Consider the following 25,012-nt stretch of genomic DNA (forward strand, 5'->3'; position numbering starts at 1 on the left):
TGTATATATATATATACAGTATCTCACAAAAGTGAGTACACCCCTCACATTTTTGTAAATATTTTGTTATATCTTTTCATGTGACAACACTGAAGAAATGACACTTTGCTACAATGTAATGTAGTGAGTGTACAGCTTGTATAACAGTGTAAATTTGCTGTCCCCTCAAAATAACTCAACACACAGCCATTAATGTCTAAACCACTGACAACAAAAGTGAGAACACCCCTAAGTAAAAATGTCCAAATTGAGCCCAAAGTGTCAATATTTTGTGTGGCCACCATTATTTTCCAGCACTGCCTTAACCCTCTTGGGCATGGAGTTCACCAGAGCTTCACAGGTGGCCACTGGAGTCCTCTTCCACTCCTCCATGACGACATCATATAGCTGGTGGATGTTAGAGATCTTGCGCTCTTCCACCTTCCATCTGAGGATGCCTCACAGATGCTCAATAGGGTTTAGGTCTGGAGACATCTGGCGAGTCCATCACCTTTACCCTCAGCTTCTTTAGCAGAGCAGTGGTTGTATCGGAGGTGTGTCTGAGGTCGTTATCATGTTGGAATACTGCCCTGCGGCCCAGTCTCCAAAGGAAGGGGATCATGCTCTGCTTCAATATGTCATAGTACATGCTGGCATTCATGATTCCCTCAATGAACTGTAGCTCCCCAGTGCCGGCAGCAATCATGCATCCCCAGACCATGACACTCCCACCACCATGCTTGACAGTAGGCTAGACACACTTGTCTTTGTATGTTGCTACATACACTTGACACCATCTGAACCAAATAAGTTTATCTTGGTCTCATCAGACCACAGAACATGGTTCCAGTAATCCATGTCCTTATTCTACTTGTCCTCAGAAAACTGTTTGAGGGCTTTCTTGTGCATCATCTTTAGAAGAAGCTTCCTTCTGGGACGACAGCCATTCAGACCAATTTGATGCAGTGTGCGGTGTATGGTCTGAGAACTGACAGACTTACCCCCCCACCCCTTTAACCTCTGCAAGAATGCTGGCAGCACTCATACGTCTATTTCCCAAAGACAACCTCTGGATATGACGCTGAGCATGTGCACTCAACTTCTTTGGTCGACCATGGCGAGGCCTGTTTTGAGTGGAACCTGTCCTGTTAAACCACTGTATGGTCTTGGCCACCGTGCTGCAGCTCAGTTTCAGGGTCTTGGCAATCTTCTTATTGCCTAGGCTATCTTTATGTAGAGCAACAATTCTTTTTCTTTTTTCAGATCCTGAGAGAGTTCTTTACCATGAGGTACCATGTTGAACTTCCAGTGACCAGCATGAGAGAGTGAGAGCGATAACACCAAATGTAACACACCTGCTCCCCATTCACACCTGAGACCTTGTAACACTAATGAGTCACATGACACGGGGGAGGGAAAATGGCTAATTGAGCCCAATTTGGACATTGTCAGTTAGGGGTGTACTGACTTTTGTTGCCAGTGGCTTAGACATTAACTGCTGTGTGTTGAGTTATTTTGAGGGGACAGCAAATTTACACTGTTATACAAACTGTACACCCACTACTTTACATTGTAGCAAAGTGCCATTTCTTCAGTGTTGTCACATGAAACAATATAATATTTACAAAAATGTGAGGGATGTACTAACTTTTGTGAAATACTGTATATATATATATATATATATATATATATATATATACACATACACTGTATATAGAGTCACATGCCTGATGAAGGGGTCCTGTGTGACCCTGAAACGTTGCATATTTTCGCCATTATCTTTGTATAAAATGGCTTGGATGTTACTTGCAGATCCATTGTGTGCTGTCAAATATATGTGTTGATCTGTGATGTTACCAGTTCCCAAATGGTTGTTGTTGCAGCACTTACTTAGTTCTGAACCTATTTCAGGAATGTGTGCGATGGGAGTATTGATAGAACACAAAGTGCATCGCAGTTTGTTGAGTATGGGGCATCATAGATGCAGACTGGTCAGGGTGCCCAATGGTGACTCATGTTCACAAAGAAAAGCGCATCAGAACTGGACCATGGAGCAATGGAAGAAGGTGCCCTGGCCTGATGAATTACATTTTCTTTTCTTCATAAATGTGTAAGTTCTAATACCTAAATGTAATCGATTCCTGTTGTGAGCTGCCCCCTCTTTTTTTTAGACAGCTTCCTATTGGCCACATTTTGCTTTGCAGTGGGGGGACCTCATGAACCACATATTTGATTTTAATATTCAAAAAAGGAAGAGGTGGCCAATCAGAACATAGCTTTCTCCAGCCTATTCACTTTGTTGCTGATGATCAAATTCAGTTTGCCCTTCATAGATTTCCTTTCCAGGCTATTGCATAAACCTATATAACTTGTCATCCTGCAAACATTTGAATATAAAGAACTTCACACTATAGCAAACATACAGTATATTCATATAAGGATATCCAATACCAAAATATAATATAAAGAATAACGTTTGTATTCCTGATCCCAATTATCCCCAATGTTAGGTGTTCCTCAGGAAAGACATTCTGCACATTATGACTGCAGGAACATGTTTTTATGTCTATGTTTTAGCCCTGCATTTTACACTATTTATTTATTAAGCTTGACTGCACATTTCAGAGTTACCAGCATTAATGTATCTGTCAGTTTGAATTTCAATCTAGAGTTTAATCTGTTGATGTAATCTCTCAGTGTTGCTGTAAATTATTTAAAACCAGGGTTTCAGAAAGAAAAAAAATTAAAATATAAAAACACTGTACAATAAAAAATAGAGCTCCTTTTGGGGAGATTATTTTTTTATAATGATAATTAACTTTTTCTTATAGAAATGAGAACACTTTCTTTTAAGAAAAAAAAAAAATATATACTGTGTGTGTGCATATATAAATATATATATATACAGTGGGTACGGAAAGTATTCAGACCCCCTTACATTTTTCACTCTTTGTTATATTGCAGCCATTTGCTAAAATCATTTAAGTTCATTCTTCTTCCTTGTGAATGTACACATAGCACCCCATACTGACAGAAAAACACAGAATTGTTGACATTGTTGCAGATTTATTAAAAAAAAAAAAACTGAAATATCACATGGTCCTAAGTATTCAGACCCGTTGCTGTGACACTCATATATTTAACTCAGGTGCTTTCCATTTCTTCTGATCATCCTTGAGATGGTTCTACACCTTCATTTGAGTCCAGCTGTGTTTGATTATACTGATTGGACTTGATTAGGAAAGCCACACACCTGTCTATATAAGACCTTCCAGATCACAATGCATGTCAGAGCAAATGAGAATCATGAGGTCAAAGGAACTGCCTGAAGAGCTCAGAGACAGAATTGTGACAAGGCACAGATCTGGCCAAGGTTACAAAAAGATTTCTGCTGCACTTAAGGTTCCTAAGAGCACAGTGGCCTCCATAATCCTCAAATGGAAGACGTTTGGGACGACCAGAACCCTTCCTAGAGCTGGCCGTCCGGCCAAACATAGCTATCGGGGGAGAAGAGCCTTGGTGAGAGAGGTAAAGAAGAACCCAAAGATCACTGTGGCTGAGCTCCAGAGATGCAGTCAGGAGATGGGAGAAAGTTGTAGAAAGTCAACCATCACTGCAGCCCTCCACCAGTCGGGGCTTTATGGCAGAGTGGCCCGACGGAAGCCTCTCCTCAGTGTAAGACACATGAAAGCCCGCATGGAGTTTGCTAAAAAACACCTGAAGGACTCCAAGATGGTGAGAAATAAGATTCTCTGGTCTGATGAGACCAAAATAGAACTTTTTGGCCTTAATTCTAAGCGGTATGTGTGGAGAAAACCAGGCACTGCTCATCACCTGTCCAATACAGTCCCAACAGTGAAGCATGGTGGTGGCAGCATCATGCTGTGGGGGTGTTTTTCAGCTGCAGGGACAGGACGACTGGTTGCAATCGAGGGAAAGATGAATGCGGCCAAGTACAGGGATATCCTGGACAAAAACCTTCTCCAGAGTGCTCTGGACCTCAGACTGGGCCGAAGGTTTACCTTCCAACAAGACAATGACCCTAAGCTAAAATAACGAAGGAGTGGCTTCACAACAACTCCGTGACTGTTCTTGAATGGCCCAGCCAGAGCCCTGACTTAAACCCAATTGAGCATCTCTGGAGAGACCTAAAAATGGCTGTCCAACAACGTTTACCATCCAACCTGACAGAACTGGAGAGGATCTGCAAGGAGGAATGGCAGAGGATCCCAAAATCCAGGTGTGAAAGACTTGTTGCATCTTTCCCAAAAAGACTCCTGGCTGTATTAGATCAAAAGGGGGCTTCTACTAAATACTGAGCAAAGGGTCTGAATACTTAGGACCATGTGATATTTCAGTTTTTCTTTTTTAATAAATCTGCAACAATGTCAACAATTCTGTGTTTTTCTGTCAGTATGGGGTGCTATGTGTACATTCATGAGGAAGAAGAATGAACTTAAATGATTTTAACAAATGGCTGCAATATAACAAAGAGTGAAAAATTTAAGGGGGTCTGAATACTTTCCGTACCCACTGTATATATATATATATATATATATATATATATATATATATATACAGTAAAACCTTGGATTGCCAGCATAATTCGTTCTGGAAACATGCTTGTAATCCAAAGCACTCTTATATCAAAGCAAATTTCCCCATAAGAAATAATGGAAACTCAGATGATTCGTTCCACAAGTCCTTCAGTTTATAGTCTATATACAAAGATTATAGCAATGTGATAGGTTGTGTAACCATAAAATGTCCATCCACAATATGCAGCCTTCCCAAGGGGATTAGAAGCAAAATCTAGCAGAGCTACAGAATATAAGAGAGATGAGAGTGTAGCAATATGGTTACATTTAATGAAGGTTCAACATTTAGCAACTCACATGGTTGATGATTAAAATAGGCACACCTAAGTATGCCGGAATCCGGGGTAAAGCTGTCCACATAGACCATCTTCTGAACCACCGGCTCTCACCACTGTCAGTCTGCAATCATGACCAGGAAGAATAGCCTGCAGTAGAGTGATCTGAAAGTGAGGCTTTGAATCACTCGTGGAGTGCAGCGGGGAAGGGATGATGAAGATGGCTGTGCAGAGGACGGTCTATGTGGACAGCTTTACCCCAGATGCCTGCATATTTAGATGTGCCTGTTTTAATCATCAACCATGTGAGTTTCTAAATATTGAACCTTCATTAAATGTAACCATATTGCTACACTTTAGAGGCTCCTCTCTTCTTTTTTATACATGACGCTACTTGTATATCAAGACATCGCTTGTATATCAAGTCAAAATTTATTTAAAAAACGTGCTTGCCTTGCAAAGCGTTCTCAAACCAAGTTACTCTCAAACCAAGGTTTTACTGTATATATATATACACAAACATACAGTATATGTACACATTTTGCATACTTCTGACAACTTCAAGGGTTGCAACCACCAGGCCAAAAGAACCTACTAGTAAAATAAAATGATCTTATATAAAAGAAACCAAAATAGGTATTTGGATACATCAACTACTCTATTGCAACACAAACATTCTAAGAGTACCAGCAATAAATATGTACTTTAAAACTTATCTCCAGGCATGTTATGCTACTACTTCCAAACTTCCCTCTGTCAATGCACTAAATGTTTTAAAAAAAAAATACCCTCCCATCCGGAGTACAGTCTCCCAGGACTCTTGGGCTTTATCGCACGCCCCTTCGGGGGTGGGTCAAAATGCTGGGAACCTGTTGGGATGCCCTTACATGCTTTTACCCCCATGATACCCCGCCCAGGTTTATTCCTCTCCTTACCTACATGGGATTTATGTTTGGATTGTTAGCTTACTTTTCTGTACCTTAGTTTGGAATTGTCCTCCCATGCTCGTTACTTGGTCCTACATGGTCATTTCCATGCTCCATTCGTGATGTACTTATCTAGTTGTCAGCTTGTACTAGTTGCACTTGCACCTGTATACTGGCTTTTTACTTTCTCTCAATAAGGCATTTGAACAATAAAAAAATAAAATTCCCCAATGGGTCAGAGTTAGGGTTAAAAAAAAAAAATCCATACTTTGCCCCGGAGCATTATAATCCTCATTTTTATTCAATGATGTAATTAGTCACTGTCCAAAATCACTTCTTGTTCGGATTGCAGGAGTGGGGTGCTGCAGCATCCTGTATGTCAGACTCTGCACTAATAGGGCGCCTTGCAGATCAACATTTTCCAGGAAGCTTCATCCTGCATACAAAGTGTGCGAACATCTTAAGAACAGGAAACGGAAGGGTGCAATTTGCACAGGCTCACAAAAATTGGACTATAGAAGATCGTAAAACTGTTGCCTGGTCTGATGAGTCTCGATTTCAGCTGCGACATTCTGATGGTAGGGTCAGAATTTGGCATTAACAACGTGAAAGCATGGATCCATCCTGCCTTGTATCAATGGTTCAGGCTGGTGGTGGTGTCATGGTGTGGGGGATATTTTATTGGCACACTTTGGCCCCTTAGTACTAATTGAGCATCGTTTAAACACCACGGCCTACCTGAGTATTGTTGCTGACCATATCCATCCCTCTATGACTACAGTATACTCACATCTGGTGGCTACTTCCAGCAAGATAATGCACAATGTCCCAAAGCACAAATCATTACAAATTGGTTGTTTGAACATGACAACGTTCTGTGACAACACTGTACTCCAATGGCCTCCACATTCACCAGATCTCAATCCAATAGATCACTTTTGGGATGTGGTGGAATGGGGAGATTCACATCATGGATCTCTGAGGAATGTTTCCAACACCTTGTTGCATCTATACCACGAAGAATTAAGGCTCTTCTGAAGGCAAACGGTGGTCCAAGCTGATACTAGCAAGGTGTACCTAATAAAGTGGACGGTGAGTGTATGTGAACTCAGCCTTAAAAAGGTCTGATACATGTCGGGAAATACTTTCTGTTATAATGGGGGTATTGTAATGTATTATTTATATAGCACCATTAGCTTTTGTTTTGGTTTCAAAGTAAATGGTATAAACTAATTTATTACCTATACATAAAAAAAACGTTGAAATCATAAATTCTTTCAACCTAGTAGCAAAGTGCATACTATAATAACATGAAGAAACAATTGCCAGCTTATTCCATTTACCAAGTAAAACCGTAAATGTGCGTAATGTGTACCCGAGTTAAAACTAAAGTATTCGAAAAAATACCACAGTGTGGTACAGTAAGTAGCATCACTTACATCTTTGAGCTGTAGATCATCAGCCTGAAAGCTCGATTAACTAGTTCACAATCTGTACACAAATCCACCCAACAGCTATCTCTCCCCTCCCCCAAACATCAGCACTGGAATATTTCCCCCAACCCACACTCATACGCTGTGTGAATCAAATGGGAGGATCATGAGATGGCTGTAAGCACTTATTGCGGATTATTCCAGGTAGACTTCCATACAAAATCCCACTGATTGTTTCCTCTGCCCCCTAACTTGCTCATTTGCAGATGAAAGTGGTGGCATTTTTCACTAAATTTAGTATCTCATCAGTGCATTATTAGGGCCAAAATGTTATTCATTTTAAGTACATTATTAGTCTGGTAAGTACATTGTCAGGACCCCTTGATAACGTCCTATTGCACGAAATGCGTCAGGAAGGAGACACTAGTGCTGACGTCAGGCCACTGTCCGATATCAGGTCGGTAATGGCACCCTTTGTCATATGGTTTTATAATTCATTTTATTTTGGCTTTTAACATACAAATCCAATAAATACTACACTATGGAGACTTCATCTGGCTCAAGGTGAGCTTTATTTACCAAAGCTACATCTGCATGTTGCGAGTTGCTGAACAGCCTTCCCCACAATAAATGGTGGATCTATATCAAGTGCTTGTTTGCTGCTGTAACAGCAGACAGCTTTTCCGGTGAGTGTCCATTTCACAGGGGTACGGTGGATGATTCTGGAGCACTGTACTGGATCACTTCTTCACTTTTCAAGTCACCACCAATTGTTTGTGCACATCTTTGTGCTTTTTAATAAGTTTATATTGCTGATCCTATAATGGGACTGTGTATATAAAGCTATATTTTTCACTATATTGTTTTTTTATTGTCGATTTTTATTCAAGATGGACATATATATATATATATATATATATATATATATATATACACATTTTTTTCGCTTTAGCACCTTTTTAGACTTTATTCCAATGCGTTGTCTATAACACAGTATTCATGTTTCATTGTTGTTACTTTTGACGCTTCACACTTTTTCTTAACTTTTTTAGTCTGCCTTCTCAGAAATATGATCCCAGTTAGATCTTACCTCTCTGATCTACCAATCCGATCTTATTTGACCAGACACAAAATGAAAGATTCATTTGGATTGGATGCAGTGGGTTACTGCAAATATTTTTTGCCCTAGTAGATGGGTTCAAATGTGTAAGGTGTTACTGCCCTGTCATTTTATAATGTTAAATATCTAAACAGCTTCTCCCTAAATACAGTAAAATCTTGGATTGCGAGCATAATTCGTTCCGGAAGCATGCTTGTAATCCAAAGCACTCTTATATCAAAGCGAATTTCCCCATAAGAAATAATGGAAACTCAGATGATTCGTTCCACAACCATTTATTCATAAATCCTTCAATTTATAGTCCATATAAAAAGATTATAGCATTGCGATAGGTTGTGTAACCATAAAAATGTCCATCCACAAATAGCCACTTCCACAAGGGGATTGGAAGCAAAATCCAGCAGGAGCTACAGGGTAGCAATATGATTCCATTTAATGAAGGTACAACATTTAGCAACTCACATGGTTGATGAATAAAACAGGCACATCTAAGTATGCAGGCATCTGGGGTAAAGCTGTCCACATAGACCATCTTCTACACCGCCGGCTGCCAGTCTGTAATCCTGACCGGGAAGACCACCCTGCAGTAAAGCGATCTGAAAGCGAGGGGCAGCATGGAAAGGATGACGTAGATGACGGTGCGGAGGATGGTCCTATGTGGACAGCTTGACCCCCAGATGCCTGCATCCTTAGATGTGCCTGTTCCAATCATCAACCATGTGAATTGCTAAATGTTGTACCTTCATTAAATTTAACCATATTGCTACACTTAGAGATGCCTCTCTTCTCTTTTATACTTAGCTGTGACTTGAGGCTACTTGTATATCAAGACATCGCTTGTATATCAAGTCAAAATTTATTTGAAAATTTTGCTTGTCTTGCAAAGCGCTCTTAAACCAAGTCACGCTCCCGGGGAAGAAGTGGAAATCACGAAACGCGTCGGGACGTGACCAGGCGATGTAACCAGGCTGTGTAAGAGGAGTTCGGATTACCCAGAAGGCGCGGCGTCCACGGCGTGGAGCCTGGACATCATCTCCCGAAGGGAATCCCTCCCCTATTCGTGACTGTTTTTTTGCGTTGGATGACATACAAGACATGTGAGTGTGTTACCTTATGTTTTATTTTATTTAATAAAACCCTTTCAAACGGTATCACGCTATTGGGATTATGTTCTCTCCTCCCCATATGCTGCTGAGCTTTTTTTGACTGCGCTGGTGCGATTCCTGTTGTGGATACTCTGGACCAGTGACCATCATTATAAGCCTGAATGCTCAAACACGAAAGTGGGTTGGGCCACAGCATCTGGTGAGTGGGCAATTCTTCTCCCCCCTTGGAGCACGGTGGTGGTGGTGATCCTTTTGAGAAACACGTCTTCGTACATTATCATCCCAGGAGATAGAGTGAAGGATTATGGACTGTTTGAGTCATTTCTGAACTTTTTCCTGCTGCCTATGTGACATCTATTGCATTTCGGACTTTTGTGCAGTGGGCACAGTATTTTTTTGGCACTTGCTTCTTGACAAGTTTGCGCTACTATATATATATAGGGATATTGCTGAGTATCTATCTATTATATATCTTTCTCCAAGTTACTCTCAAACCAAGGTTTTACTGTATTGCCAGGTCAGACCCATACACAATACTTTTTAACCACTTAAGCCCCGGAAGATTTTACCCCCTTCCTGACCAGGGGGTATTTTGCGATTCGGCACTGCGTGACTTTAACGGACAATTGCGCGGTCGTGCGACGCTGTACCTAAACAAATTTGACGTCCTTTTTTTCCCACAAACAGAGCTTTCTTTTGGTGGTATTTGATCACCTGTGCGATTTTTTGATCACGCGCTATAAACAAAAAAAGAGCGTCAATTTTGCAAAAATAACAATATTTTTCACATTTTTTTATATGAAATTCCCCCCCAAAAAAAAGTAAAAATCTAAATTTTTTAAAATTTTCGGCCAATTTGTTTTATGCTACATATGTTTGGTAAAAAAAATCGCAAAAAGCGTATTTTGATTGGTTTGTGCAAAAGTTATCGCGTTTACTAACAAAGGGAAAGATTTTTGTCATTTTTGTTGTTTTTTTTAAACGCGTAATGGCGGCGATCTGTGATTTTTTTTGCGGTACTGCGACATTGGGGCGGACAGATCGGACCCTTGACTGACATTTGTGACACTTTTGGGGTTACCAGTGACATTTCTACAGTAATCAGTGCTATACATATGCACTGTTACTGTAAAAATACACTGGTTGTGAAGGGGTTAACTTTATTTTGGAGGGAGGGGCTGTGTGTATCCCTAGGGGCGTGCTTTCTACTGTGATTGGCTGTGGCTTGAGCTGTAAGGACACAGATCAACGGATCTACATACTAGATCCGTTTGATCAGTGTCTTTACAGCGAGGAGAATGACAGGTGGCTTGTTTACACAAGCTGCCTGACATTCTCCCTCTCCCCTGCCGATCGCCGAGTGACCGGCGGACATCGGGTCCGCTGGTCACACGCGCGGGGGGGTCCGTGACCACGCGGGAGCCCGCCTCCGGGGGCGCGCGCTCGCTCCCTAGACCCTCACAAGCTAGTGACGTAGCCCTACGTCACTTTGCCTGTGAGGGGCTGACTGCCGACGTAGATTGGCGTTAGGCAGTCGGCAAGTGGTTAAAGAAGGTCTATGTAAGACAACACTAATGGTTTAGGTCAGTGTTGCCAGCGCTGTGGTACATGAAGACCAGAGGGCTCTTCTGACAGGTCCAAGCCGTACTTCTGCTTTAATCACTGTATATTCAAGATAACAATGCTGGATCTCAGCAGATATGAAATATTTAAAATATATCTGGGAGTATTTTACATATCTGAAGACACTAGGGTTTAAATGAAAACATTTTAACCTAGTTGAACCCCCCCTTCCAGCCAAACATTTTATTTTAATTTGGATAGAGCAGGGAAGGGTTATAGCTAGTCAAGTTTTTATGGTCATGTAGAGATATATCTTCATTTGTCCGTACAGACTGACTTATACATGGACCAAATATTTGTACAAAACAGTTTCCTTTACAAAGGGACTTTTTAAAAATATATATTCGGTGTTCCTGAAACATATACAGTGGTTTTAAAAAGTCTACACACCCCTGTTAAAATGTCAGGTTTCTGTGAAGTAAAAAATGAGACAAAGATACATAATTTCAGAACATTTTCCACCTTTAATGTGACCTATAAACTGTACAACTCAGTTGAACAACAAACTGAAATCTTTTAGGTGGAGGGAAGTAAAAATAAAAATAATATGGTTGCATTAGTGTGCATACCCTTACACTAATACTTTGTTGAAGCACCTTTTGATTTTTTTTACAGCACTCAGTCTTTTTTGGTTATGATTCTATCAGCATGGCACATCTTTACTTGGGAATATTTGCCCACTCTTCTTTACAAAACACTCCAAATCAGTGAGATTACGAGGGCATCTCCTGTGCACAGATCACCCCACAGATTTTCAATCTGATTCAGGTCTGGGCTCTGGCTGGGCCATTCCAAAACTTCATTTTTCTTCTGGTGAAGCCATTCCTTTGTTGATTTGGATGAATGCTTTGGGTTGTTGTCATGCTGAAAGACTAAGTCCCTCTTCATGTTCACCTTTCTAGCAGAAGCCTGAAGGTTTTATGCCAAAATTGACTGGTATTTGGAACTGCTCATAGGTCCCTCTACCTTGACTATGGCCCTGCTCCAGCTGAAGAAAAACAGCCCCAAATCATGATGCTTCACTGTGGGTATGGTGTTCTTTTGGTGATGTGCAGTGTTGTTTTTGCTCCATATCTTTGCAATTATAGCCAAAAAGTTCAACCTTGGTTTCATCATCTCACATGCTTTTGGCGGACTTCAGATGTGTTTTTGCAAAATTTAGCTTCTTCGTAAGAAAAGGCTTCCGTCTTGCCACTCTACCCCATAGCCCAGACATATGAAGAATACGGGAGATTGTTGTCACATGTACCACACAGCCAGTACTTGAAAGATATTCCTGCAGCTCCTTTAATGTTGCTGTAGGCCTCTTGGCAGCCTCCCTAACCAGTTTTCTTCTCATCTTTTCATCAATTTTGGAGGGATGTCCAGTTCTTGGTAATGTCACTGTTGTGCCATATTTTCTCCATTTGATCATGACTGTCTTCACTGTATTCCATGGTATATCTAATGCCTTGGAAATTCTTTTGTACCCTTCTCCTGACTGATATCTTTTAACGATGAGATCCCTCTGATGCTTTAAAGGCTCTCTGTGGACCATGGCTTTTGCTGCAGGATGCGACTAAGAAAATGTCAGGAAAGACCTACTAGAACAGCTTTTTTTTTATTTTTACTCCCTCCCCCCTAAAAGATTTCAGTTTTTTTTTTTTAGTTGTACAGTTTATAGGTAACATTAAAGGTGGAAAAAGTTCTGAAATTCTTATTTATGTTTCTACATCACAGAAACCTGACATTTTAACAGGGGTGTGTAGACTTTTTATATCTACTGTACTTGATTCAGGAACACTGGTTTCTTATAAACCGCTCCTTTAAAGGGACACTGCGACTGCCCCAAAATGCATTGGTTATACCCCCCTATGAAACATTAAACACATCAAGATTGATCTGATTGACTTTCGACATTGAGGTTCAGCCCTCTGGTGTAAAGCTGAGCGCTCAATAAGTTGTCTTCCTGTCTCTGTGATGACCCCTGCATCCAGCTGGCTATAAACATATGTTTAGGCAAGATTATGTATTCAATTGCATGCAACCTCCTGGGGTACCTATGTCATGCATCTCTGGAGGTCTCAAGATGCTCCATTGAGCATACGCTACAGCAAGTTATCAGGGGGTGGCTGTCTCTTCCTAGTTCTTGCAGATATTCTCCAGATGGCAAACTTCGGTGCATCATCAAGGGGTTGGTTGTAAGAGACAGCCAGCTCCCAAAGATGCCAGAGAAGATGGGAGGACCGGGTGAGCAGCAGCAGAGTGGTGGATTGGTACAAAATACTGCTGGATTTGCAGAATAAAAAAGGTATAAGGGGGAAAAAACCTTGGGGCGGAGCAAGCCAAAATTCCCCCCTCAAAAATTCCCCATTCCCATAGTCCAAATCCTCCTCCTAGCACAAATCTTTGCCCCCCTCAATTCCACCTTTCAGCTCAAATCTCCCCAATTCCACACATCTCCCTGCCCCCCCCCAAAAAAACCCCTCCTTGCACACATCCCCCAAATCCTTTCTCCCAGCACAAATCCTCTCCCTCAAATCTCCACTCCTAGTACAAATCATGCCCCCAAATCCCCCCTCCTAATACAAGTCCTGACCCCCAAAACCCCCCTCCTAGCATACTTACTCTTTCCCCCCAAAACCCTCCTCTCAGCACAAATCCTCTCCCGAAAATCCTCCCTCCTAGTACAAATCCTGTCCCCCAAATCCCCCCTCCTAGCACACATCATCTTTCCCCCACAACCCCCCCCCCTCCCAGCAAAAATTCTCCTTCCAAAAAACCCCTTCCTAGTACAAATTCCCCTCTTAGCACAGCCCCCTCCAAATGACCCTTCTTAGCACAAACCCCCACCCAAATGTCCCTCCTAGCACAAATCCCTCCCAATTCCCCCCTTCTAACACCAATCATCCCTAGTACAAATCTTCCACAATCCTGCCTCCTAACACATACACCCCCATGCCTCCTTCTAACACAAATTCCTCCCCCCATTACCCTTCCTAGCACAAACAGCCCCCATCCCCCTCTTTCATAAGCCCTCCCTCCCCCAATTTTACAGGCAGGAACTACAGGAGTGGTGAGGCTGTGCTCTCTCCCTAAAAAAAAGCGATCCTCCATAGAGCAAGTGACACAGGATGGCTCTTACATCGCACTGTACATGGCTTCATTACCCGCACATATCTCCTTTGAAGACTCCTCATCTCCCAAGTTTTGAGGGTAGGGGGCGACTGTTCAAGCTGTGTACAGCGCGATAGCAGTGATCCTGTGTCACTTGCTGTATGGAGGAGCACTGTTAGCAGTAGAGCGAACCTCCTCCTGGTCCTTTCAGCCACAACCACTTCTCCTGTCCAGACCTTACTGTTAACATTAGTTGACTATGCAAGGTTGTTTCCCCCCTTGCCCTAAGTTTGGGATGCAGGGGAGAACCACAGCGGGTGTGGGTATTGTGTCCATGGGGGGCTAGCCTGAGCCGGGGGGGAACACAACTGAAATATGGGGGGCGCAGCCCAGCACCCCACCCCTCCCGGATCAGGTCATGGAGTTTCCTCTATCCTGGCTTATTCTCTTTATTTAAATTGTGCATAAGCACAGATCTGTTCAGGGTGTCAGTTCCTTGACTGCTTTTCCACTGCAAGGAAAGGAGTCAAGTGTGTGGATTGATATACTTCTACAGCTCCTTGCTTTATAACAAAATCCAGTATTTCCATTCACAACCTAAGTCATGAAATCTATTGTGTGGGACTTTCTGTATTTCAACATTCTGTCCCTTTTTTGACATCTCTGACAGATTTTCCCCTCCTCTGCTAAAAAGCTTTGATTTCAGTTTCTGAATTATATGCACAACAGTTTTCCCAGCATGGTCTATATAGAACGCTACCACACCTTTCTTCCATTTCCTTCTCTTTTCCTAGTATTGTGCGGCCTTTCTCCAAAGCTGGCCACACATGGCTCGATTTTCTCTTGGTTAGCCCGTGAGCTGAATGAGGGAAAAAACAATCAAATTCCCTATCAACGCCAACAGCATGGATGTTGTAATATCTGCTGCTGGCTATTGAATTCAATGGATGGTCTCGGTGATGCACTGGATACAGGTCTTTAAACTGTCAAGTGGAGATTTAAATTTGCAAATTTCGCAAAGTGGGTAACCCCCAGAGAAAAAATTAAAAACTTCACGCATAGATAACCTAAATAAGCACCAAATGATCATCTCAAGAGTCCAAACTCCTTTACTGGTATCATAAGTAAGAACAAGAAACAAAAGGCACTAATATGTTTCAGGAGCTAAAAATACTCCTTCATCAGAGCATGGAAATCTCGGGATATAAGACAATCTGCAACTCCTTACATGCTCTAAATAAAGTTCAAATTTATTGTAACTTCATAAAAGATGAATATATTCAGCAGATGTTAACACGTTTCAGCCATAGTGACCTTGTTCACAACTTGGTTTTGAACAAGGCCACTATGGCTGAAACGCGTTAACATCTGCTCTATATATTCATCTTTTATGGAGTTACAAAAGGTTTGGACTTATTTAAAAGCATGTAAGGAGTTGTGGATTGTCTTCTATCCATTTACTTTGTTGGCAGCTGAATGACTACACATCCTGCACCCAACAGCTCAGGAGGATCTCTACATATTTAGGGGTAGTAGCACCTTATTCTTTCATTAATATAAATCTCTGACAGGAGATCATATTCATGGGTGATTGTGCCTGCCTTGTTTGGTGTTCTTTTCAGCTCATCTTCATGGCTATTGTATTCAGGCAGCCAAGGCTCTTTGAATACAATGGTGTTTCGAAGCAGTGACTACCTCTAAGAGGACGCAGTCACTGTTTGGCAGATAGTTTTCCACCTAGCTCAGTTGGTCTTTAAATTGAAGTTTGACAATCAGGTGGGGTGCTTGTAGGGACACCCACGGCTCAAACTTGTTCCAATTTATTCGGAATCAGTCGAAATTTATGCTGTCTATGGCGTCCTTCTCTCTCACTATACGTGTGCACAGCTGATGGTTAATAAAACAATTTAAAAATACTAGCCAGGCAGGAGCAGCATAGAAGGCGACTCCATAAGAAAATATATTTGAACATTTGCAGATGGTCATGCTCTTACAGTAAAATCTGCTTAATCTCAGTGTAGGGGAATCACTGAAAACAGGGTTGAAGGTAGAACTTTCCTTTAAGGAAAAAACAATTTTAGCAACCTATAGGAACACATATCAATAAAAAAAATCATACTGCTTAATTATAACAATAATATTTTACTGAATATTTCCAGCCTTTTATATATAAAAGAAGAGTAAATAATAATGATGATTTTAGTTCCTCCTGTGTCTGTAAACGTATCAGCTTTGTAGAAATCACTAGAAGTCCAGGTGCTTCTTGCCTACGGCTGCAGTGCCACATCCTGAGCTCAGCAGTTTGGCCGATCCTGCCACATCCTGTTTGCTTGAGCGGCTCACTGTGTCTGACAAGTCTGGAGGCAAATGCAGTCTCTGTGGACAGAATGGAAATGAAAAGAACAGAACACAACCATTATTAAATGTTTATTTCAGGGAGTGCGTACACACATTGTCTACCTTGTTAGTCATTCATGTAGTCATTTAGTTTTACATGCTGCAGAAGTATCTATCAATCGCTTCCAAATCATTTGACGGAAATAAAATTGCATGTATATTTCCAGGCTGGTGCCCGCTGACTCTTTAAATGCCAAGGACCTACCCTTTGTGCCACAGCCTTCAAGGGGTAAATAGAAGTTTCTGGCTGTTGCTTGTTTGAAAACTAATTGGAAGTCACAGAAATGAATTTTCAGTCAAACAGACATTGTACTTATAGCTTCCATTTTCATGGTCCCACATCTAAATATCTGTTATAACAGTTGCGCTAAATATGACTCTACAATTCAATAGGCATTAGAGTATGATCACACTGTCCTGTGCCCTCTAACTGAACTGGTCTGACATGCTTCCTCTGTGTGAGTGCACGTAAAATGAGCGGTGTAGCAGTTAGTCAGCTATGCCAGGAGTAAGAGGGCAGAAAGCACATTTCCCTAAATAAATAAATAAGGTATTTTAAGGCCCCTTTCACACGAGCGATCCAATCAGATCCGCCTGTCAGTTTTTTAGGCAGATCTGATCGGATCCCCCATGCATCCCTATGGGGCAGTGGATGTCAGCGGAGACACGTCCGCTGACACCCGCTGCCATCCGCATCTGATCCTGTCCGTGAAATCCGGACGGATGGAAACCCTATTTTCCATCCGTCCAGGGGATTGGATCGGATGGGATCAGATGAGAGTGGACAGGCGGTCCGCTCTCATACGATTCCCCCATAGAGAAGATGCATAGGGCTCTGACATCTCCCTCTCCGCACACAGAGCGGAGAGGGAGATGTCACCTTCCTGCTCAGCGGGGATCTGTGTTTACGATCCCCTGCTGAGCAGCATGGATCTGCCTACGGAGGCGGACCGTGTGAAAGAGTCCTTTGACATTTCCAAGTGAAAACAAAATGTGAGAATTCATATCACAAGTTGTAACAGGACTACAAAAATAAGAAAAAAAAGATATGAGACTTTACTTGGGCTTTAAATGTTATGCCAAGTATTTTTGTACAAGGAAGAAGTGATTTTGGTAACCTTATCTATCCCATAAAAGGTAAGTAGGCTTAGATCCTTATTGTGCTTTAATTTAAAGTGTCTGGGCAAACTTTTTGCACAATTTTATTTTTTTCCCTTTTATCTGGGACTTTATGGAATATGGGACAATTGTGGCGGCCTCTAATTTTTGGATCACTTTATTATGTTATTTGATTTTGGACTCACAGTATACATTTGTCATGCACTATATGATATTGTAGTTTATGATTGTATTTTTTATATGTAATATTTATTTTTGCCTGTGGCACTTATTCATCACGCTTAAAAAAGTGATTGTTTATAATATTTGTTTACAATAGTTGCATGAGCATTTTAGGATAGAGCACAAAGAAATTGTTTCTTAATATAATAGGTTATCATTTATTTAATTATCCCCACTTCATTAACTAGGGGAGTGAAGATCTGTGCTGACTGATTTTCTCAATAATATGTTTGGCATACCTGCAGATAGTTAGCAGCGGTCATAAATAATGAATAAACCCCTCCTTTTTTTGGTTGCTTGTAACTATTGATAACCTAGGCGCAAGATCCCTTTTCTGTATTGCACTGGTGCTCCCATAGCAAATTGCTTGCTGTGGGGGCATTCAACAGAAGAGAGGGGCAGGAGTGTCAGTGAGGGACCCGACAAGAGGAGGATCTAGGCTGCTGTGTGCAAAAGCAGAACCTGAAAACCAAATATATATATATATATATATATATATATATATATATATATATACATATATATATATATAGAATCTGGGGATAAGTACTAAAAAACACAATACGTGAACGATTTATTGTTAGAGGACTTTTGGAATTTCACAATACACTGTTGAATATAGTGTAGCGCTGAATCATTTTGGTTTGTTCATGACATGCATAAAAAGGATTGGAGATCAAAACTCTGTGGGTAGACATCCACGCAATCTCATTCATGTTAATCACTTTCCCATGATAGGCTTTCCATGGGCAGGATGTCAAAAGCACAGTTAATTAAATTAAACCTTTTAAAACAAGGATGCTGGATCCTTTCCTGCAAGCCTGGACCATGTAAAGTAATCCTGACCATCAGAAAGCTCTTGCTAACTTTGGTCAACCACCAGATAGTACCAATGCAGCCTATTGGGCCGTATCTGTAAAAATGGTTCTGGTGAACATGTAAAGAGCCGTAAAAGATACTACACTGGAGGGCAAAGGACAAGTAGGGAGACTGTGAAGGTTCTCATTTATCTAGATCATGCTATAGCTTGTAGCCATCACATTTAAGTGGACTTGTTCTATAATGTTGAAAACATTTCACCAATTATTCAAATGGCTTCCTCGTCTTAAGTCATAAATACACACCAGCATTATTAGCCACATCACCATGAAGAAATACTGTATTCAAGCTCACGGGGGAAATCATATGCAAACTCTCTTAACCACCAAAAACAACTTCTGAGTAAATAGCAATTTTTCTCATGATGGGTCTCTAAGTGAATGTTTCACTACTGTGCTTAAAGTGGAGTTCCACTTGTTTTTGTGTTTATTAAAAGTCAGCAGCTACAAAAAGTGTAGCTGCTGACTTTTAATAAACACACACTCACCAGTCCCACTATGGAGCGATGCGGCCGCCCGAAGCCTTGCTCCTCTCTCTCTCCTCTCGGTGGTGTCGGCATCTCTACTGTGGGCACCTGGCTGTGACAGCTTGCGGCTTCACAGCCGGGTGTGCACTGTGAATGCGCGAGTCACGCTGCATAGCGTGAATGGCCAGGCAATCTTCAGGGACCTCTGACGTGTCCCAGAATATTGCAGGCAGGGGGAAAGGAGAACTTCTGCTCGAGCCGCCTAGGCGGCCTGAGTGGAAGTGGGAGCAGGTTACCTGTCAATTCTAAGTACCCGCTCCCCCCCCCCTTCCCCCAAAAATGACATGCAAAATGTGGCATGTCAGGGGGTCAGGAGTATTTAAAGCGGAAGTTCCACTTTTGGGGGGAACTTGGCTTTGAAGCATCACAGTGCCTTTGCCAAGTTTGGCAGCACATTCTTTCATCTGTCAGCAAACACAGGCATAACTGCCCAAATACTAAAAGTTTTCTCAAAGCAGGAAACCATTAGTGTAGACAGAAACAAGATGAGGACATAGCACATTAAAGTGAAGGCTGATATTGTGATTTGGGTTATTGAAAGTGCTAAGGCCTGAGCATCCAATCTCCAGACTCAAATACTTCCACATATTGAGGAAGAGGATGTCCTCAACCTGTGTAAGCCTCAACAATCTAGCAATATCCAACCTCTGTTATAAATGAGTAATGTCGGAACACTAAAGCTACACAGGCTATGACTCAGGGAGAAATGAAGTTGCAAGGGAGTGTGTCAAAAGGAAGTAAAAGTGGGTCTGGTTGGGTGGGGGCTAGTAACAGACTCAGTCACCTAGGGGCTCATTTATAATGGATACCAATATTGGCTCACTGTTACACTGCGCTTTTCTATGCACACCATGGACCATTCCATCTACAAAAATCGAGTGTGTAGAAAAGAGGGAGATCCCAAAATGGTGTTTCCTCCTCTGATCTGAACACCAATCTTTAGTATAAGTTCTTTTTGGAACCAACTCACAATTTCTTGTAAATATAGAAATAAAAAAGGCTTAAAAAAAAGAAGAAATATAAGAGTATGGGTATGCCAAAAAAGAACTAAAAATGTAAAAAAAAAACACTGAAAGGTATTCTGTTCACAGACATAATCAAATGGTGCCTAGCAACATTAAGATACAAATAAATATTTCATTTAGAATGTACCTAAAAATGTTTCGAGCATATATATTTAGATCTATGGACATAAACTATAGTTTTAGTTTAGAGAAGCCTGGTAGCATTGTGTATCCTCAGATTTGTTTATGCCTGCAAACTCCCTTTAATGTTTTGATATCTTTTTTGTTGTTTGATACCAATAAATTGCTTTTTATCTTTTTGAAATACCCATATTCCATAAATTCCTCTTTTTTGACCCTTTTCGATGCTGTGGTTTACAGTCAGCAGGGGCCCACGGAGTCCTCTCTCCTTAATGGAGCTTAGAGAGTTCCATGATTGGAGGAGAGATGTTCATGTAACTGGGATCTCCCCATTTCTTTTCCATTGGAACTTTAATTTGATTCTGTTGAATTCTGTTCGGTTTCAAAAAACGAGTGGATTGCAGAGCACATTTTTACCGCCAAGTTTCTGTTCTTTCTAATGTGAGTTTATCTATTTTACAGAGGTGGCAGCAAAACAACCATACCCGCTGCTTTTTTAAATGACCCCCTTAGTACTAAAGCAGCAAAGTGACAGAGCTTCTTTAAACTGAACAACAAACAATAACTACTAGCTAAAAGGAGTTTGGTTTTGCTGCTTTTGTTTTGCATTCCATTTATCTGAAAAGTCCCTAATCTGGGCTACCTAATAATCTCCCTCCCTTATAATAATCCAGCTTCCTTCCTATTATTGAATTAGAGTAGTAAATTCATTTTTTGATTACCTCCTGCTGGCAAACAGTAAAATAGAAAGGTTTACTGTACTTTTACCTCTCGTATTTCTCACTCGTGTTCGTGTGCAGTGCAGCGGAAAATGTGTTTTGTGCAGGAAAGAAAAAAAAAATGGGAAAAATATAGCAAATGTGTGGCATGCCCCGGGCTTAAAAATGCCTTGTTCAGATATGACAGCTGAGACCACAGCAGGAGAATAGCAGGGAGAGAGAATGGAGCGCTGGGGATGGAAGGGTGAAATCCTCCCTGCAAAGGTGACACAGAAATTATTTCAGTACACTACAACCCAAATGCACATGATATAAAATCAGGGACGGCTCCCTGCATTGTATAACAGAGAAGGCCTGTAATTAGGAGGAAACATGTAACCCATATATTATGTTAAATTATATTCCTGTACTGTAAATGTCTAATAGACAAAATCACCAGAAAACATATCATGTTATGTCCACTTCCAAATGTGCTGGCATTTTCACCTTTTTAAAAAAAATAAAAATAAATGCACATTTTTTTTGCAGGTAAAAAAAAATTTGCATTTACTATATTTTTTTTTAGGAGTCTGAAAAGCATAACACTCGCGATCAGCAGATTGCAGGTGCTATGCAAGGCTCCTGTAGACTTAAGCTGTCTATTCATAAATCGTACGGCCAGGCAGTTACACTCTGACAGGACAAATCAATAAACTACCTAGAGCGCTCAACAGTGTCCTGGTAGTTAATTGAGAACTACATGCCATCAACCACATTCATTTAAAGAACTCTTTTCAAATATTGAAAGCAAGTGTGGGGAGAAGATCCCTGGCCCACTGTCACAACAAGGGGGAGGGAGAAAGAGGGTGGAACATGTAACATGTTCCCAAAGGTGAACTCATCCTTTGAGGCCCCTTTCACATGGGGCAGGTCCGTTTTGATGGACTCCACTTGCTCAGTGGGTATCGCCCTGTTGATCCCTGCTGAGCAGTTGGATGACAGGTCTGTCTCTGCCCACTGTGCAGAGATGGACCTGTCAGAGTCCTGCTCTCCTTTATGGGGAGATCAGAAAAAAATGGACAGCTTGTGTGGTTTCATCTGATCCCACCCACTGGATGGATGGCGAATGTATCACCATCCGTTTTCAGTGGATCTTGCTGGATTGGATGCCAGGCAAGTGTCAGAGGACACAAGTCCACTGACATCTGCCTCCCCATAGAGGTGAGTGGGTGACCTGATCAGGTCCGCCTGCAAAACGGACAGGCGGAGCCGACCCGATTGTGTGAAGGGGGCCTAAAGCTAAACTCCAGGCAAAAAAAAAAATTAACAAATGAAATACAGATAGGGGAGCTGTATCATCACCTACAAGAGAAGTTTTACTTCTGATCATCTAGCCCTAAGATTAACACAGCTATGCCACACATTTTCTGTAGTACCACTTACATGTCCTCTCCCTCCCTCAGCCTGTGAATGGGCAGTGAAAGGAGAAGCATCTGACAGATGAGCACACTCTGCCTTTTCCTGCTATCAGCATTATCCTGGTTGGCACATGAGTACTGCAGTATAGCTAACTAGTTCCATATGCGGCTTCTCCCTCTCAGTGTCAGCTCTAAAGTAAAGGGATTGCGAGAAGTAAATTCAGGCACTCACACTGCTTGCATTACAAATAATACATTTTTACCCGAGCTTACTTTATGTGTACCCTTACATACAGTATTTGAGACCTACTTTGTGATTCTAAGGTGCCTTGTACTTTGTGTGCCTTCTTTGTAATTTTTTAAAGCCTTAATTAAAAAAAAAAAAAAAAAAAATATATATATATATATATATATACAGGTGTGTCTCATAAAATTAGTCATCAAAGAGTTAATTTAATTCAGTAATTAAATTAAAAAAATGAAACTCAAATATTTTATATAGATGCATTACACACAGAGTAATATAGCATTTCTTTCTTTTAATTTTGATGATTATGGCTTACAGCTAGTGAAAACCCAAAATTCAGTTTCTCAGAAAATTAGAATATTACATAAGACCAAAAAAAAATGATTTTTAATACAGAAGTGTTGGCTTACCTAATGTATGTCTATGTCATGTATAGTATGCACTCAATACTTAGGGATCCTTTTGCATAGATTACTGCATCAATGCAGCATGGCATGGAGGCGATCAGCCTGTGGCCCTGCTGAGGTTTATGGAAGCCCAGGTTTCTTTGATAGTGGCTTTCAGCTCATCTGCATAGTTGGGCCTGGTGTCTACCGCTTGACAATACTGACAATACCCCATATATTTTCTATGGGGTTTTGGTCAGATGAGTTTGCTGGCCAACCAAGCACAGTGATACCATGTTCATTAAACCAGGTATTGGTACTTTTGGCAGTGTGAGCAAGTGCCAAGTCCTGCTGGAAAATGAAATCAGCATCTCTAGCTGGCTAGCAGAGGGAAGCATGAAGTGCTCTAGAATTTCCTGGAAGAGGGCTGCTCTGACTTTGGACTTAATAAAACACAGTGGCCCAACACCAGCAGATGACATGGCTCCCCAAACCATCACTGACTGTGAAAAATGTTGCATTTCATTTGGAAATCAAGGTCCCAGAGTCTGGAGGAAGAGTGGAGAGGCACAGAATCCAAGTTGCATGAGGTCCAGTGTGAAGTGTCCACAGTCAGTGATGATTTGGGGAGCCATGTCGTCTGCTGGTGTTGGTCCACCAGCAGACCAACAGTATAGTGCATATAGTGCACTGTACATGGACATACTTTTCAGTAAGCCAACATTTCTGTATTAAAATCCTTTTTTTTTATTAGTCTTATGTAATATTCTAATTTTCTGAGATACTGAATTTTGGGTTTTCACTAGCTATAAATCATAATCATCAAAATTAAAAGAAAGAAATGCTTGAAATAGATCACTCTGTGTGTAACGCATCTATATAAAATATATGAGTTTCACTTTTTGAATTGAATTACTGAAATAAATTATCTTTTTGATAAAATTTGAATGTTATGAAATGCACCTGTATATACAATATTACATTTAATAATGTATGAATAAATACAGGACTTAAATATCTGCCTGGAGTTCAGCTTTAACATATACTTACCTAAGGCCAAGGGGTTCAACCATATTTGATTTGAAGCCAATTTTCCCATCTACCTTGCATGTGTGTTACAAACTTTATTCATTTAAATGGATAGCTCTTCAGTAAGATAATAAATTATAAAGTAATAATGTGAAAATGCACTGCCTTGCCAAAAAAAAGTCTTCACCAAAACAAAGGTCACACACGTTGGACCACCTTTAGCTTTGATTACGGCACGCATTCGCTGTGGCATTATTTCGATAAGCTTCTGCAATGTCACAAGATTTATTTCCGTCCAGTCACAGTGTTGCATTAATTTTTTACCAAGATCTTGTATTGATGATGGGAGAGTCGGACCACTGAGTAAAGCCTTCTCCAGCACATCCCAAAAATTCTCAATGGGGTTAAGTTCTGGACTCTGGTGGTAAATCAATGTGTGAAAATTATGACTCATGCTCCTTGAACCACTCTTTCACAATTTGTAACCAATGAATCCTGGCATTGCCATCTTGGAAAATGCCCGTGCCATCATTGAAGAAAAAATCCATTGATGGAATAATCTGATCATTCAGTATATTCAGGTGGGCAGCTGACCTCATTCTTTGGGCACACGCAGTAACTTTCCAATAGGATAGTTACTGCATGCTTAGTTAAGTTAGTTGCTTAGTTATTTCCAGGTGGCAATTAGTTAATTTGGCTAGGCAGTATATATGTGGGGTGAATGCCGCTTTGTCAACTCAAAATTCACTAGTTTTCACTCTTCTCACTCAGTCTTCACAGGACAGTCTCA

General features: G+C 41.0%; 1 protein-coding gene across 1 annotated transcript in view; it reads right to left on the reverse strand.

Moving 5' to 3' along the window:
• Positions 1 to 16,275: 16,275 nt before the first annotated feature.
• The window catches only part of ELP4 (elongator acetyltransferase complex subunit 4), a gene marked incomplete at its 5' end in the record, with an annotated part of 557,453 nt that continues 548,716 nt past the window's right edge, over positions 16,276 to 25,012 (reverse strand). The window contains one exon of the mRNA XM_082270757.1: positions 16,276 to 16,532. Within this exon, the coding sequence (XP_082126883.1) occupies positions 16,401 to 16,532 (132 nt within the window). The 3' untranslated portion in view covers positions 16,276 to 16,400. The remainder of the gene's footprint in view (positions 16,533 to 25,012) is intronic.

This window comes from Pelophylax lessonae (genome assembly GCF_965119305.1).
Source record: "Pelophylax lessonae genome assembly, chromosome: 10".
Classification (NCBI taxonomy): Eukaryota; Metazoa; Chordata; class Amphibia; order Anura; family Ranidae; genus Pelophylax; species Pelophylax lessonae.